Source organism: Ascidia mentula, chromosome 3 (genome assembly GCF_947561715.1).
Source record: "Ascidia mentula chromosome 3, kaAscMent1.1, whole genome shotgun sequence".
Classification (NCBI taxonomy): domain Eukaryota; kingdom Metazoa; phylum Chordata; class Ascidiacea; order Phlebobranchia; family Ascidiidae; genus Ascidia; species Ascidia mentula.
Window position 1 is genome coordinate 19,743,233 of NC_138568.1, and position 16,430 is coordinate 19,759,662.

Below are 16,430 nucleotides of genomic sequence, written 5' to 3' on the forward strand. Positions count from 1 at the left end.
GTCGCGACTTTTTTCTTAAAAAAATACTGTGGCTGCATGTTGTCAAAATGGACTGGTTATTGTTCAACAAATACTTGGCAGAACATTCGCATTTACAAGCTTGTATTAAAAATTGTACAAAATTTACAAAGCAAAATCAACAAATATATTGCAGGAACATCACACTTTCCATTTTTCAACCCAAATACTTGACACATTCATACTGATGTTCGACACAGTAGTACCAAGATAAATTATGATAATCAGATTTAGTATAAATAAATATGATTTAAGAAACACACACGCACATGGACATCCTTATCTACAAAAACAACTTTTCAGACACACTAAGAAGCTAGCAGGCACAAGCCTAAAACTAATTTTTGCACCAATTCACATTTAAATCAATTAAAAACAAGCACGCAAGCAAACTAGGCATTCCTGCCTGCAGGAAATAACCAGCACAAAGGATGCATATATAATTACAACATCATCACAAATTAAAATAGATCAAAAGGCACTAAAAAATTTGGCCCCATGTGACAATGATGATCCGATTTTGGAAACTACCCTACGGAGGATGGAGTAATTGAGCTACATTTACAAAAGTACAAAGTAAGTTTAAAAAAAGTAACCTTGTCATAATGGTAGAAAATGGTATAGAAAAAGGATGATGTGCATTAAAATTCATAAATAACAAGTATCAGCAAAATAACACACATATCTTCAGACAAGCATTCCCAGTCATCGTTCTGTGAGCTGCATACAGATGGCCACTGTTTCGACCTACAATTCCTAATATCCTTCTCCGGGTCCATAAATGTCCTCACTGTCACTGAGATACATTTCATCTGGCCAATCACCATCTTTGCCACCTGCAAAGTTTATTCTGTGTAAACCTAGGTGTAATATACAAATAAATGATAAGAAATCAAAGTACTATTTTTTTAAGGTAATTTGTAACTGGTTGCAGTTACAGTACATGTTAAGGCAAATTAAAGCTTAAAATGATGGTACATATATTTCAATGTAAATAAACTAAAACTTTGACGAGAAAACAAAATTATTCACTTCTGTGAGCTGCATACTGATGGCCACTGTTTCGACCTATGAGGTCTCATCAGTGCAGCTTGGTGTGACTTTTCTAGACGACTTTGTCGACCAAACGGCCTGGCAAAGACTTCCATTTTGTGATGACTATGTTCAAAATAATTCACATTATCGAGTCAGGCACCCATGTAACGGCATAATTTTTTAATTGAGGATCTAGCCTGTCATAAAGTCTCATAAAATATATGATAAAAACAAACAGTCCTAATTTACCTTTGTCCTTGCATGGTTCTGGCGCTGGAGCAATTTCCTCTTTAAACTCATTATACATTACTGCATTGACATCCATGCACACTTCTACAGAATAAAATGTGGTTATTGCAGAATCCACACAACCTGCAGAACAATCAGTGTAACTGCTATTTTTTGCAAGTTTGATTTTATTGCTTGGAGAGCAGGTATAATAACTGCATAAAAATAAATTCAAGTAGAGGATTCAAGTAAGTAGTTGACCTATAAAATAGTTTTATTGTGGTTTTGTAAAAATTATACATACAACAGGTAAAGACTGGTGTCTTTTGTTTCGTCTCTAGAATATTTCTTCTTGACAAGGGATTAAGTTACAGGGTACTTTGGCAAAACTTACCTTCAACACCTAACAACTTTGTGATGTACGACTTCCCTCTATTAAAAACAGCTCCAACTACATGAAGGGCTGGCACCAAACTTGAGAAACAGGTCGGAACTAAATGTAATTGATACAACATGTTTGTATAATATTAATAAACACCTGTGCTAGGTTAAGACACACTTGTTAGTTTCAATAAATTAATACACACTTTTTATGTAGTGAAAATACATCATTCCATAGCTACACATTGTTTCAAATACAAACCTGTTGATTCCAGAAGATCTTCAACACCTCCTTCCTCCATGAATAGAGCTAATTTAAAACAGAATACAGTTTCTAATACAATTAAACTAAACAAAATTATACCAGTTTATTGGAATTAAAATATTGTCCGCCCACCATACCCATTAGACCCAGTATGCTCATATTATATTCTTACCAGGGAAATTGACCATCCTGTCCCAATATTCTTGCTGTCCAATTTGGAACAGAACCTCACCTGTGTAGAAATGTTATTGAATGAAATGAAAGCATGGAATCTTAATTGGAATGCTCTACTTAAGAAAATTTTACTGACATGTTTACATACAAAGAAACACACAAATTTATGATAAAAATTACATGTCTAAATTATGTTTTAAATAGTGAGGTTACCACATATGGACTGAGATACATCAGAATAATGTTGACAATCTTCTTCATGTAAACTCTGGTCATATATGTTTTTTCCATTTTTCCAGTTGTTCTGTATTTTGCCACAACTGCAAAATCAATGGAAAAATAAATTCTAGTTTTTCGGAAATTAAAGAAATGTTAGGTAATCCAGACCTTTATAGATTGTATGAAATAAAAAATCTCAAAGTGTCATATTGTTAATTTCAAAGATCCAACCTATGACACTTGGTGGCATCCAATCCACGCAAATAATATAATCCACTCATTGCCATGGCATCTCCAACTGGTGTCTGTGCAAAACCATCAGGAAAAGTTGACCGTCTGTGATCAAGCCTCTTAATATCAAAAGAACTACAATCCTGATGTCTAAGTGATGTAGTCTGCAGACTTGTCTGCCCTCTAGACGCTTCCATCATTGATGATCCATACTGATTGATACATGGTTTAGGCTGAGATACCAGTTAAATTAGCCAGAATTTTATTCTTGCACCATAACCTCCATTTGAACAATGGTTTTTGAATCAATTTTATATATAAAGGTTTTTTTGGGATCAGAAGAAGACAATTTATCTATTTTAAAATTTAATGAATGTTTTTTTAAGCAAGACCTAATCATGCATAATGATAATTTTGTGGTAAATACATTGGATAACATTCGTGGTAAAATAATTTTTGACAGAAGAAATTAAAGCTCACTCACCGAACTTGGTTGGTGTGTATCTGAATAAAATATTTCACTTAAACAAATATTCATAATTGTTATCCTTACTGTTAATATCACGAACCTGTGTAACTAGGATTCATGGTGGTGAATTCATAAGATTGTGTTCCATCCATCTTACCCCTTTCATATTATAATCAACATTTAGCTGTCTCATTGTTTTAATAAAATTCACTTAATACTTTAAATATGGACAATTCTGAACAATTTTGAATTTTTGGTACACGCCAAAACATAAGAATTAAGACACAATACTTTTTTTGTGGTCAAAATTTTACGTATGTATCCATGCATACATAAAATTTTGGCCACAAATGTATTGTGTTTTAATAGTTTTGTTTAGTTATATGATTAATGGGAAATAATAGTTGCATCAAATTTTTTTGCATGAATAACTAGAACATAAATGAATATTTCATGCAAATGGTAAAATGGCATGGATGTCGTTGAAACCTTGAACATAGAATCAGGAGCCCATGTACTACAATGTAAATTTGTCACTCCCAGTTTCCAGCATATTGCAGTCAATTTGTAGTTGTGCTTTGATTAAATTATCACACAGACAACAACCCCACAGTCTCAATTCATTGTTGTTGCTATTTGCAAGACAGTTTTTGCAGCCTTAAAAGAAGTGAACATTGGCAAACACTTCGTACATTCATATTTACCACAAATTACATCACTGCAATAGTATGACTCACCAATCCGAGGCAAATGGGGCAGTACAAGTCAGGTTCAAAGTCGCAGTTGTCCAAAAAAGACATGCAGAGAATTGCCCTTGTTGCGCAACTGCTTTTTTGACGGTGGTGCAATACACGGGAAGTTCCCTGTTTTGAGTGATGTTGGAAGTTATGACGCAATTCTAGGCAATCGCCAAAAAAAACATGTATATATACATCGGGTTGAAAACAAATCGTCATTTGCAAAAAATTACATAGAAAGTTACGAAGTAGTTTTTTTCTGATCCTACAATAACAGGCATTTTTGTCGAGTTTGCGACGTTCCAAAAGTTTAGCAGTTGTTTTGTGTTGGTAGGTTTCGGTGTATTTTGCAAAGATGTTGATATTAAACTTTCGTTTGCTGCGCCTTTCGGCAATGGCTTGTGTAAAGAAAGTAATGTTTATTGTCACACTATTTAACCACTTATAGCTTTGTTGTATTATCTCACGAACGCGATTGATAACGCTCCACCGAAAGTTATTTTAGCCCCCCGTTGAAAGTGAATGTTAGGTAATCTGTTTTTACTGGAAAGCTTTGTAAATAGTTGGGTGTTGTGACGACCTTGGTATACAAATAAGGACGAAGAAGTGCGATAATGTACCTTGGCATTGCCGTAGTACGCTTAGGTAATTTGTTTTCGTAGAATGCTTTGTAAATGCTCTTTAAAGTGACCCTTTCTTGTAAATAATCCAGAAGAAGCACCAGGATATTGGACATTGTTGTTGCAAGTCAGGTGCCAATCTAAGCACATGTTTACATGTTAAAACAACATTACGTTTGGACTCGTAAAATCACAAAGGTATAAGTTTTGAATTTACAAAAGAAAAAAAAATCCTAGTATCTACAACTTTCAATTGAAACCTTTTTGGATACGAATGGAAAGACCCTCTTTTGGGTAAAGACCCTCTTTTAGGGATGGCAAACGCAGAGAACGCGTACCATTGGGTAATTATGACCGTCTTTTAGGGATGCAAAATGCACGCCCGTAACAAATTTGGCACGCCGTCCGTTTACCACAATGCAAACGTTTGCTAATTTATTAGAAAAAAAGTTGCACGACTGGTTCCAGTGTTTGGATAAAAACTGGAGCGAAATTAATAATGACAAGAATTTGGCGTCGTTTCTTCTAATTGCGTAACTTTTAATTCTCGCAAAACAACACCGTTTTAGCCATAAAAGGAATACGGCTGTTTCGCTTTTAGAAAGCTTGTTTTGACACCATTACTATACAACGCTTTGAAGGGGGTTTCTTGGAAATTTCCCTAGTGCTCTGTATGGCTTTATTAAAACAGCACAAAGTAAATATAATTTCCAATTTTTATTTACAAAACAGTCTCTTCTTGTTCACTGACATCACTGTTGTTTTTGGCACAGTTAATTATAAAAAAAATTCATACATTTTGTTGCAATAGGGTACCGATACTATCACAGAAGAGAACTAACTGTAATAAAGGTTGCTAATGTAAGTAAAACACCAAACATAAAAAGTATGAAAAGTTTGGATTGTGCAACACTTTGCGTTGAACACTGACTTAAATGCAAAGTTTTTAAAGTTTGGATTGTGCAACAGTGCATCATTTGCTACTTCTTTGAAAAAAAGTGCTTCACACATACAAAAAAACAAGTGCATTGATTCAATAAAGGTTGCTGTTCAAAAGGCACCTAACTGTGATTGTGCAACACTTTTCTTCGAATGCTGGCTTCATTATAATTTACAGTTTCAAACCTTGTTTTCAGGTAAACAAAACTGCTTTGCACATACAAAAACATTAATACATTGGGTTCATACAAACAATTATCACCCAATAAAGTGTATCAGCGGCTATATATGTCTCATTGCAATTTAAAATAATTGGACAAGTTCAAATACTCTATGTAGTTTTTTATATGAAATGGTCAGGGGTTGGCAATTCATAGACAATTCATTTAGAAATATCACGATGTTAAAACTACATACATACAAATATTATCTGTTACTTTTATTTGCTTTGCATTCAATGCATATAATATTTATCTATGCATATCACCAGCAAATGCCTAAGTCATGACACTAAATTGCATATCAACACTGTTAGACAGGTATCACCAGGCAACTTTTCATTGTGTCAGTCATGTTGTGTAAGCTTACTGTGCATTCTCACAGACCGTAGAGCCATCATTGAATGCTTTCACATCTATAAAACAAATCATGTAAATTGCCATGAAGAAACACCAACACTATGGACACTAAGTCATAGTATGTTGATTGGCCAAATGTTTAAATATTCAAGCTACAGCTAAAGGTCCCATTTCTGTATTTTCTTGGGCATGATATACCCTTCTTCAACTCTTATGTAAGAGTAAAATTATGTGTAACAATGCCATGGGTCATGCATGTGTGCCAGTGTTAAGGTGGAATGAGCACAGATGTAGGAGCTGTTGCTAGGGCGATTTTTAGCATGTTTTAGAATGGCTTTCAAGGTATTCAGTCGGTGTTGTAGAAAATCAAGTTGAAAAAGTATAAAAATATCGAAGGGGATTTTGTGAAATATTGAATCAAAAGAAGTTTACCAATTTGTTATTTTGTGCTAGTCTCACTTTTGCATAACAACTACACTCTGTTTCCAATTTAGTGTAGTTACCCACCCTCTTCTACACATGAACTTGTGTATTTCATTGTTTGATAAGGTACAAGGAGAATGTTATACACAGACAGAAAAACTTGTTTTAAAAAAAACATGTTAGAAGGCATTGAACCTGACCTTGTTGATATGATGTTTTCTTTTCATCTTGTGTTTCTTCAACACAGAGAACAGTTTCACTGCATGGTGGCTCTGGTTCTTCTGTGCTGTCATCGTGTTCTTCCTCTTCCTTGATAGCTACACACAGTTTAAAAATGTCTGTTGGAGCATTTGTATGTTGAACATCACACAAACAGTAAAAGTGTACGTAATCAACATGACATGATTATCTAACTGTACTTGCCATTTTGTTGCATGCCAAAACATGTTGAAAAGTCCATAATGCCATTGAAGGATTCTGATGATAAGATATTTTTCCAAGTCACACAATTGACAAACCCTGCCATGAAAATGTTATTTGTTATTGCACAAAAAAGTTTTTCGTTTCAGTTTAAATTTTGTGTTATATAAACCTGGTATGTTCTTGATCTTCTTCATGTTGGTGTAAACCAGCTTCAATCCATTTTTTATGCCACTGGTGCTTGCTACGTCTTCTATACACAAACTGTTTAAAAAAAAGCAAACACACTGGTTGTCTATTTCACTTACCACTTTGAGTTTTGCAGTATTTCTGGAAATGTTGGCAATTTGCCTCGTGCAATGAAGGGTCTGTGGCATCATTTTTTCTGTGCCAGTTGTTTTGCATTTTGCCACAGCTACAATGAAATAAACAGCAGGAATATAAATTGTGCCTTTCTTTTGTCAATTAAATCTTATTCTATTCCACATCTCTTTGTGAGTGCTTATCGGATTTAAGTATTTTAGGTATATATTGGCTAAATTCTGTAATCTTTACGACATTTTCCCCTATTCTTATCATATGCTTCTCTTGTCAACATATAAAACTTCAACTGTTTTACTTATTGAGTGCTGCAGACTTTTTTGCTGATCCATTGGTTAACTCATATCTAAGGTTATATTAAAATTGCCAGTATTCACCTGTAACATTTTGTCACATCTTCAAAGCCACAGTAAAACAGCCCACTTTTGGTCATTGCATCACCAAGGGGTGTGTTTTGCCACTGCTCGGGCATTGTCTTTTTGCGCATTGTGATGTCATGCATAGAAGAATTTAAATTATCCAAGTGCATTTCTTGGTCTTTGCACCAATCCTGCAAAAAAACACTTGTGGTTTCATGATTTTGATTATAAGCAACTACTTGAACATAAGTAAAATCAGGACTGTTGTGTATTGCTGTTCACACTACCAGCTACCCTGTATGTTAACTACCCCAGCCCTGGGGCTTCAGCACAATCCATTCTTATGGGAAACTACCTTTCATAACAAATGATCTATTCATATGTGGGCAGCCATTTTGGAAAAGTAAATAGCAAACCAAAATATTACATTTTTGATTCACATTGAAAAGCAACAACACTTCATACCTTGTTACTGTACAAAGAGCTGCCACAACCTGTAAACAAATTATTTTGTTAATTATGATAATGGAACAATTGCAAATTTGTGTCATACTGTCATCTTCCAGTTGAAATTGTGCAGTGGCAAAGAATGATTCATCACAGGCCATGTTTTCTGTTTTGCCTAGCATCTATCAATACTTGTTATTTTTCTTGCACTTGATGACTATTTGCATAGCAATACATTACTGCAACAATCTGTGTGAAAGGATGATTGCATCATTTTCAATACACAGTGAAAAATGCACGCCAAGGTGTTTCCCTTGGGAAAGTACCTGGTGGAAAATTTCTGATGTGTTGCTCTGTTGCTCCTTTTTACAAAAAAATCAAAATTGTTTTTTTAACGTTTTCCTTGCATTCCTTGTTTTGTTTTCAATTTGGAACTAAAACTCCATAATTTAACCGTGAAAGCAAATAACTTGACTGCTTATTATGGCACCTGAATTAATAACCCTTATGGCTGTGTTGGTTCCCATACAATCCTATTTTGTATTTTTATTGGTCATACCTGTTCCAGTTCTTTTTGTGCAAAATAAATTGAATATTAGTGTGTGCTACTAGTTATGTTGAAACCCACAATCATATGCTTTATTTTTGTGTTAAGGTACATTGCCAATAAAATTATATTGCTATAACGTTGTACATAGGTGCTATAACCAACAGTCATAATCACAATATTATCCCCGCAACACTGCAATATACACGAAATTGTATTTACTGCCACAGATATTTTTATACGAGGCCATGTTAACTGCATGATTTTGATTAAAACAAAAACTCAGGCTTATGTCTCCAATTGACCCTTTCCAGTGAGTTTTTAACCAATGTATTTTCAAGACAGTTGGATTGTTGTGAAAAAATCAATGGTAGTGTTACTTGAAGTATTGCTTTTTGTGGTTTCTTAAACACTTTTAAGTATTTGCATATGAACTGATCATGCCTATGTCGCTCAATTTTTTTGAGTATTGCTAATGAACTAGCTGACATTAATGTGAAGTGTTTGTGTTTCATACAAATGTAAATCCATCAATGGAGAGACCTGGTACTTTGTGGTAATACTAACAGAAGCAAAGTAAATCCTATTATACCTTTCTATACTGTCAAGTATAAATTTTCCTATTGGGTTGATGCCTACCTCCATTTGCAACACTCCGAAATGAAATAAGAAAAATCCTAGTGACCAAACTTTCTCTACAAAGTTTATTGTGTACAAATGTGCAACCCCATGGTACACAGATGATTGATGAAAGCAATATTAACAAGCAGTACAGTTAAAAAGAATAGTACAAAAGCATCAAAAAATATACAGAACAGTGCAACTTTACATGTATAAGTGCAAAATGAAATTACGAAAGTACATTCATAATCACAAAAAAGAAGAAATTAAGGCTTGTGAAAAGTCATGACTGTTCTAGAAAATACACATGGTAGACCATTGCAAATTTACATACCTAAAACTGCATATATTGCAAGGCACCCTGCATATACAACCTACATTTTGTACACCCCAATCACCAATGCATCACAAATGGGTCACATAATGAAGAAATATCATTTGTTGGTGGCAAGGTATACCTAAATACCACTTTACAATGTAGATATTATATTGATTAGTGACTCATGTCGATGTGGCATCAATATTATGGCATCCAACCAATTGCTCTCATCCAAAAAGGTTCACCACTAAAATGTATCGAATCAATCATTAACTAAAACTACCATCTATTACAAAATACTTTGTTGACCTTGTCCAGGGATCCATATTTAAAATGGTATGCATGCGACAGAGTTAAACTATCTAGTCATGTGCCTGCTGTGTTCCAATATAGTACTGTGCTTAATGCTTATGTGACAAAAAATTCTCAAGGCAGGATAAAAAAATCTTAGATTTGAAGGTAACAATATTTTCTGGTACCTTTTTTAAAATCAGCCCACATGAAAATTTGAAAACCAGTGGCATGCTAAATTGTGCACCCTAGTCTATAATTTCTCCATTAACTTACACAGAGCATGTACATATAGAGGTAAATTGGGATATAACTGTTCCCTCATAAATATTTCTAAATTGTTTCATAAAATCCAGGGTTTCACATCATTCGTGGTATTTACCTGTTGTTCTCTGTGGAATGTTGGAGTCTGAGTGTAAACGCGATGGCCATCTTTACTTTTTTCCATCGTTTTACAATTCTGTACAACAAGTCAACAGTACATTTATTTTTATTTGATGTATTTTAACTCTTATATATTCAATTCCAAGATCAGTTGTTGTCTTCTGTACTGGTAACTAGGGTCTATTCTTCTTCTTCACGATGTGATTGTCAAACACACAATTATAGAGGCCAAACACTTTGTTTGAGCCTTGACATGACATGGCAGATATCTGCACATCTGCTTGTTTTACACCTATTTTCTGGTGGTTTAGTTGGAGCAACTAACTGGTTTACCTCGTGTGAATCAAGGACAAATTTGTTTGTCTGATGAACTGCAGCGTGATCAACAGCTTTCTCCATCTCTTTCTGACTCTAGAAATAAATACTCAACATATAGTTTTTTCATAAAGCCAACTTAATGTCAGGCATGTTTAGTGCAAAATGTATTTTCTTTTTAAATTACAATATTACATCATCAAGATGACATTTAATGACATGCCAGGAAGGATATTTTTTGGCTAACTCATCAGATGTGCATCAAACAGCCAACATACCTGTCGGAATTGTATTTCTTCCATACTTCACGACAAACAAAGTCCGGGCCTTTTTCATTCAGCAAGAAAGTGCAGCTGTGAGAAGATAACAATTGCCATACAAACACCAAACAAGCATGCAGATAGTAATATGAATTTTGTGAGCTGCATACAGAAGGCTGCTGGTCGGCAAGACTGTCCGTAGTAACACTAAGATACACTGATAATCCCTTATAGGTTGAAATATATCCTTCTGTATGAAGCTCACAAAGACTAAAGCACTTTCAAAAACTTAGGTTTTTTTGTGAGTATATTTTAAGAAACACATTTTAAACAAAACAGTAAAAAAAATGTCAACTAAGTTTGAAGATGCACTTCTTTGAGGTTTATACAATAGGGACCCTTAAAATATACTCACAATTTTGATTTTAAGGAGCCTACAAACAGAATAATACATATGATCTAGTCATTTGGTACATTTTTATGACCAAATAAGTGTCAAATAGAACACATATTCCACACCATCTGGAATGATAATAAGTGTTTTTTGGTTAGATAAATGAAGTATATCAGAAAATTATACCACCATAAATCAACAAAAACAACAAATGAATTTGCCAAGCACTTCATTTGTACAATTTACTAAAACATTATTGTTGGCTCACTTTGGATTATTGCATGCATGTTCAGCCCATGGATCTTCGCAACACTCCCAGTTGCGCAGAGTTCCATCACAGAACCAGCAAGATACCGTTACTCCTTTTGATGCAAAATTAGACATCAAACAGTTTGATGATAAAAACTAATATCACAAAAATTAACAGGGCAAAGAAACCATGATCCTAATATGGTAGCTGTGATTGCCAAGGTAAGACCTGTACAGTGCCTTGTCATTCAAGAGCATGGAATGCTTTACCTTTATCTACTCACTCTAAAAACCTTTTCAATTGATTTCTTTAGTGGACACATATGGATTACTATTTAAAAGTTGCGTTAAATGGATTAAATGTCACCATGAATGTCAAACTACAGGACATGACATGTATTGTATTTGCCACACTTCATACAAGTGTATGTTCCACCAAACAATGCTGATTGTCACACAACTGTGATGCAACATGAGTGTCAACAACACACATTACCAAATAAAATAAACATTAAGGTGAAAGTTGAATATAAATAATTGAAGGCAACCAGATAAAACAAAACATTCAAAGGAAGCCAAATTATTTGATTAAATGCTTACCACTAAAGAAAAATCCAGCACAGGCAAGTGACGAACCACTTTCTGTTGCAAAAGTTTGCAATCTATCCTCAAATCTTGCAAAGTTTACATGCATTGCCTGGTGTTCAGATTCCTTGAGTAAGAAATAGGCCAACAAATAATGCTTTTTATTGAAGTTACCCATAATTACCTGACAATCAGCTGCACATTTCTGAACACCTCCATGCTGACATGAAGTTCCGATTTTGAAACAACAGTTTGTCCCATGTCTGTAATCCTCCCGGTATGAAAAATTCTGCTCCATTTCACAACTAAATATAAACTAGAACAGTGTAATTCAATATTACGATGTTTAATAAAAAGAAACAAGCCATTATATTTATTGAGCTGCAGGTAGTACTTCCTGTAGTTCATTGAATATTGTACATGTTGTATGCTTACCACACACACTTCATACAATAGCCATATCCAGTATAGTAGAAACCATTTTCCGCATGTTTTCTGAGCTGAAAGTTTTCAGGACCAATAAAAAATGGTACAAACGTGCATAAACGACCAGTTTTGTCACACAAGTTCAGAATCGGAATGTAGTGCCTACAAACACAAAAAAATGAGAGCCGTGTTTGGTTTGCTTCAAAAAACATGTTCATAGCTTTTAAAATAATAAATCTCTCTAACTACATATGTTTAAAATAACATCAACTTTAAAACAGGGTTGTGGAGTAAGAGTACATGGTTTTGGGGATGACTTGCGGTCATGGGAGTCGGATAACGACTGGCAGCTCAGGTAATGTGGTGATAAAATTACTCTGTTTAAAATTTTCATCTATGGTATTCCACCAAATTCAAATATTAGTGACATCATAAACAAGAACATTTTTGTCTAGTTATCCACATTTTAAATAAAACCAACTCCACAATCCTGCTTTGAAAATGAAACGTTTGGTTTTGTGCCATGTTTTATCTTCCGGAGTTCTTGTTATAAATAAAAGGTATTCGTTAACAGATGTTAAAGAAACTGAGGCATACAAAAGCAGTAGCGATCATGCAAGTCTGATAAAAAATAAGGAAACCACTCCTACCTGGAAAAGTTTTTGCTTAATTATTTTTACAAAACCAACATTTTTTAAGCATCATGTAGCTGTATGCAAATTTAATTGTGCATTGCGTAACCAGTCTTGTCATTTGACTGATTGTGAAGTTTGCACTGTGAAAATGTGTTTTCTTGACACACACAGCAGTCAGAAAAACCTACGTAGGACTCCGCAGAACAGATGTAGATAGGCAACAAACAATTTTGTCTGGACCGGCAGATTCTTGGCTCTAAAAATAAGTCGTTTTAAGAGTATCCAAACAAATTTGGTTTGCATAGTCAGCACCTACACATACCTAGTCTGTACTAATTAGGTTGGATTTGTTATACCTGGTTACAAGTATCACAATACAATAGTTTAGCAACAATTTGATCTAATCACAAAAAAATAAATTATACAAAAACAAGCCACTTACTATTTAGTAATTAAAAGCTCTTCTGGCAAAAGAAAAACTTGTTTGTTCGACGTTTCGGTTGTTATACAACAAACCTTCATCAGGATAATGAAGTAAAAACGCCCTTTTTTTGCTTTATGTGCGCGTGAATATTTATCACCGTGTGGGCGTTTTTACTTCATTATCCTGATGAAGGTTTGTTGTATAACAACCGAAACGTCAAACAAACAAGTTTTTCTTTTGCCAGAAGAGCTTTTAATTACTAAATAGTATGCCTGGCAGCGTTAGCAACAATTTACTTAAAGCCACTTACAAGATCATCAGTGATGTACGGTTCCGATAACAACTCCAAACAGTGATCGATTACAACACATATATCTTTTGAAACTGTAAAACAAAATTTTCACTGAAGATTTGTCGACCATTCATGCACACATATCTCTGCCTCATTATTTTTTGCCATCCTTAAATAAAGTAAGGGGGGTTATCATGTCTTTTTTTGTTCAGGGATCTCATTTAAAAAGCATCATTCCAAGTGCCTTTTTGGTGGGTATTGGGTATAGCCCACACCAGGGTTTCTCAACTTATCAAGGGTCACAGCATGCTTGGATACTCCTTATTTGTTTGTGTCACACCAAGTCAGTTCCAGTTAAAGAAATTGCTTTGATTTGGGTTTGGTTCCAAGGCTTTTAGCTCAAAACTTTGTTTGTTTTTAATTAGTGTCATGGAGAAAAAACTACATACATACATGATTTATTCTCCCACGAAAAGCAATCGAAACAGTAATAATTGCAGTGGTATAACCCAAAATAACATTTGGTAAGCCCATAGTTCGCAAAAAATCAGGATATATAAAAGCGCAAACTTTTTGTTAATGACTTATCTACCACAAACCTATATTTTTGTTTCTTTTCAACCAATCCTGCACAGCCAGTTGTCGTTTAGTTCCAAATGCCTGCTCTTCATAAGGTTTTATGTAGCAGGGGTAGTAACTGTAATAGTGCTTGTTGCTGAGCAAGACGCAGGCAACTTGGATTGCTGCTAGACTTTCCACTGATATTGGACTTAAGCGTTTATCAAACCAGCTAGGGTTTTGATAAAACACCATGTAGTATGCAGCCAATACATCATACTGTGTGATTTGGCATGACTGGCCACAGCAAAATATGCAGTCAAATCCTTTAGCACACTCTTTTAGGCATTTAGAGCGAGCTTCTTCAACAAATTCTGTCCACTTTGCATCACCATTCCAAGCAGTAGCTTTTACATTTAATTGTAGAATCATGAAGATCCTAAATAACTCAGCTTCCACTTTTGCTTTTACCTTCTTTTTTGAAAATCTTTCACACATGGTGCTACAGTCAAATGATTCTCAGGCACCCGACAGAGAAAATAAATAATTTGGCCAACATTTAAAGCACTAAAATAAAATAACAAATAAATAATCATTTAAAACATAGCATACAGATTTTTAAAACAATCACCCAATGTAACCACAACATTTTTATGGCATCTTTTATTCTCATATATGTGCATTGGTGTCATTTAAACCAAGGTCAACAAATGGAACAAATGGTGCAATCTTGGGTCACCACAGTACTCATTTTAGGCTGCAAAAATTTAAATACAACAATGCACTTTCGTCCAATATTATTGTGCTTAAATAAGGAACACACAAATGTTGCTAACAAGGAAAAAAGTCCATTTCTTTGCTATCGTATTGTTTCCATGTTGTTGCTTGATGGTTTTGACAATGTTCAACTGCTACCTCTCAGTTATGTTATGTTAAGTTTGCCACAAGCCGACTGATTGCGATGAAACTGCGTATATATGTTGTACTTTATTATTAGTGAAGTATGTGCGGAGCTCTTTAAACATTTAAACAGTTGACTTGCTGTGTTAATGAAGTTCAAATTTAAAAAAATTTGTGTATCGTATAATGATTGACTGAGCATTTTTACAGATTTTTGTACATTGTCACACTTGTCAACTAAACCATTAGTCATTTCTCAATAAATAACACTATTTTATTTTTGAAGAATGCTGCTCTTGGTTGTTCTTTATTTTTCATGAAGAGCTCATTAACATGAGAGCCCTCACATAAGAAATGAAGATAAACCAACAGAAAATATGCAGTGAAATAACTCAACACAAATAAACTGCATTGTAACACTAACAAATACAAAAAAAAAAACAACAAAATCAATGAATATACCCTCTGGTAGCATTTACTGTTCTAATCGGATCATATTAAAGTACTGCACTAATATTTTAGCTAAAAATGTTGCATATTTATTTACATATTTTGGCCAACACAGATGTTTTTTTTACCTGAATTAGGAGTGACAACACCAAGTACATTTTGTGCTTTAATAAACAGATTTTCTTCCGTCTACACTCTACGTATTTATTGCTAATCTGCACTGCTCATATTTATTGCTAATTTCATTCTAGTTTATCACCACATAAAAGAAAATGACTTTATTTTGACTCCTGGGGAGTCAGGGGAGACATCACATAAGTCAAGTTTTGGACGCTGACTCCAAAATGACTTGTTAACGTTGCGCAAGTCTGGCGCAATCTCATGAAATGTAAAATATCTGCAATTGTTACCTATATGACTGAAAGATATGAGCAAATGCATTGGGTTGGTTTGGTTGACGTTTCACACTTTGTTTGTTTGTTTTCAACGCATCACAAAATAGGGATTTCCCTAAATCGCCACAATTGTTGCAGCGATGCTGCCAAGCATTTTTTATTGTTGAATACTAAACGTCGATACAACAAAATTATTCAGCAGTAACACCCAATACTTAACTACTATTTTAGAAATTTGTTTCACCTTCTTTTGTTTTATCATAAGTAATGTAACGCAAAATTGCTGCAACACGCAATATATTTATCCAAGTTTTTAGAGATATCTCGAGATTTACAATGTCACTTTAGTAACAAAAGTTTTGATAATCAAAAAAATTGATTTAACATTATAAGATTATATTTTTGAAACACGCAATTTCATTTCCCCTCATCAATATAAAAAAAAATATAAGTTAGAAATACCAGGGTAATCACCGAGTGGTGCTGCACCACGGATTTTTTATCTCGACTCCACCCCTAGT

At 34.3% G+C, this 16,430-nt stretch overlaps 3 protein-coding genes across 6 annotated transcripts; all 3 read right to left on the bottom strand.

Moving 5' to 3' along the window:
• Window positions 1-85: 85 nt before the first annotated feature.
• Window positions 86-3,869, bottom strand: LOC145893806 (uncharacterized). Its single transcript, XM_082982154.1, has 10 exons — window positions 3,758-3,869; window positions 3,121-3,179; window positions 3,036-3,055; window positions 2,552-2,763; window positions 2,315-2,421; window positions 2,100-2,159; window positions 1,925-1,972; window positions 1,676-1,774; window positions 1,303-1,386; window positions 86-854 (listed from the first exon to the last, which is right to left on the bottom strand). Exons 2-10 carry the CDS (start codon window positions 3,170-3,172, stop codon window positions 775-777), a joined length of 762 nt encoding a protein of 253 aa, XP_082838280.1. The 5' UTR covers window positions 3,173-3,179; window positions 3,758-3,869; the 3' UTR covers window positions 86-774.
• A 1,130-nt stretch (window positions 3,870-4,999) lies between these two features.
• Window positions 5,000-8,724, bottom strand: LOC145894849 (uncharacterized). Of its 2 annotated transcripts, none has more exons than XM_082983511.1 (8): window positions 7,971-8,724; window positions 7,883-7,911; window positions 7,436-7,608; window positions 7,046-7,152; window positions 6,910-6,987; window positions 6,741-6,836; window positions 6,518-6,634; window positions 5,000-5,950 (listed from the first exon to the last, which is right to left on the bottom strand). In XM_082983511.1, exons 1-8 carry the CDS (start codon window positions 8,044-8,046, stop codon window positions 5,901-5,903), a joined length of 726 nt encoding a protein of 241 aa, XP_082839637.1. In that variant the 5' UTR covers window positions 8,047-8,724; the 3' UTR covers window positions 5,000-5,900. The 2 variants fall into 2 exon arrangements, with proteins under 2 accessions (XP_082839637.1, XP_082839636.1); XM_082983510.1 differs by having other exon boundaries at window positions 5,003-5,950; window positions 6,910-6,990; window positions 7,971-8,721.
• A 362-nt stretch (window positions 8,725-9,086) lies between these two features.
• On the bottom strand, window positions 9,087-15,349 carry LOC145894125 (uncharacterized). Of its 3 annotated transcripts, none has more exons than XM_082982597.1 (11): window positions 14,206-15,349; window positions 13,625-13,698; window positions 13,079-13,146; window positions 12,265-12,417; window positions 12,027-12,134; window positions 11,845-11,951; window positions 11,264-11,357; window positions 10,620-10,694; window positions 10,360-10,437; window positions 10,025-10,102; window positions 9,087-9,598 (listed from the first exon to the last, which is right to left on the bottom strand). In XM_082982597.1, the coding sequence occupies exons 1-11, from the start codon at window positions 14,660-14,662 to the stop codon at window positions 9,556-9,558; spliced, it is 1,335 nt and encodes a 444-aa protein (XP_082838723.1). In that variant the 5' UTR covers window positions 14,663-15,349; the 3' UTR covers window positions 9,087-9,555. The 3 variants fall into 3 exon arrangements, with proteins under 3 accessions (XP_082838723.1, XP_082838722.1, XP_082838721.1); XM_082982596.1 differs by having other exon boundaries at window positions 11,845-11,941; window positions 12,014-12,134; XM_082982595.1 differs by having other exon boundaries at window positions 11,845-11,956; window positions 12,014-12,134; window positions 14,206-14,752.
• Window positions 15,350-16,430: the final 1,081 nt, after the last annotated feature.

Coding starts and splice junctions, on each gene's coding strand:
- LOC145893806 (XM_082982154.1), bottom strand. CDS start 3,172: ATGGATGGAACACAATCTTATGAATTCACCACCATGAATCCTAGTTAC. Junction 3,056..3,120: donor CATGAATCCTAGTTACACAG/GTTCGTGATATT, acceptor TATTTTATTCAG/ATACACACCAACCAAGTTCG. Junction 2,422..2,551: donor GATGCCACCAAGTGTCATAG/GTTGGATCTTTG, acceptor TTGATTTTGCAG/TTGTGGCAAAATACAGAACA.
- LOC145894849 (XM_082983510.1), bottom strand. CDS start 8,046: ATGCTAGGCAAAACAGAAAACATGGCCTGTGATGAATCATTCTTTGCC. Junction 6,991..7,045: donor ATACTGCAAAACTCAAAGTG/GTAAGTGAAATA, acceptor GTTTGTGTATAG/AAGACGTAGCAAGCACCAGT. Junction 6,635..6,740: donor TTTTGGCATGCAACAAAATG/GCAAGTACAGTT, acceptor AACTGTGTGTAG/CTATCAAGGAAGAGGAAGAA.
- LOC145894125 (XM_082982595.1), bottom strand. CDS start 14,662: ATGTGTGAAAGATTTTCAAAAAAGAAGGTAAAAGCAAAAGTGGAAGCT. Junction 13,699..14,205: donor GAAAAGAAACAAAAATATAG/GTTTGTGGTAGA, acceptor TTTGTTTTACAG/TTTCAAAAGATATATGTGTT. Junction 10,103..10,359: donor TTGTCCTTGATTCACACGAG/GTAAACCAGTTA, acceptor CTTGTTGTACAG/AATTGTAAAACGATGGAAAA.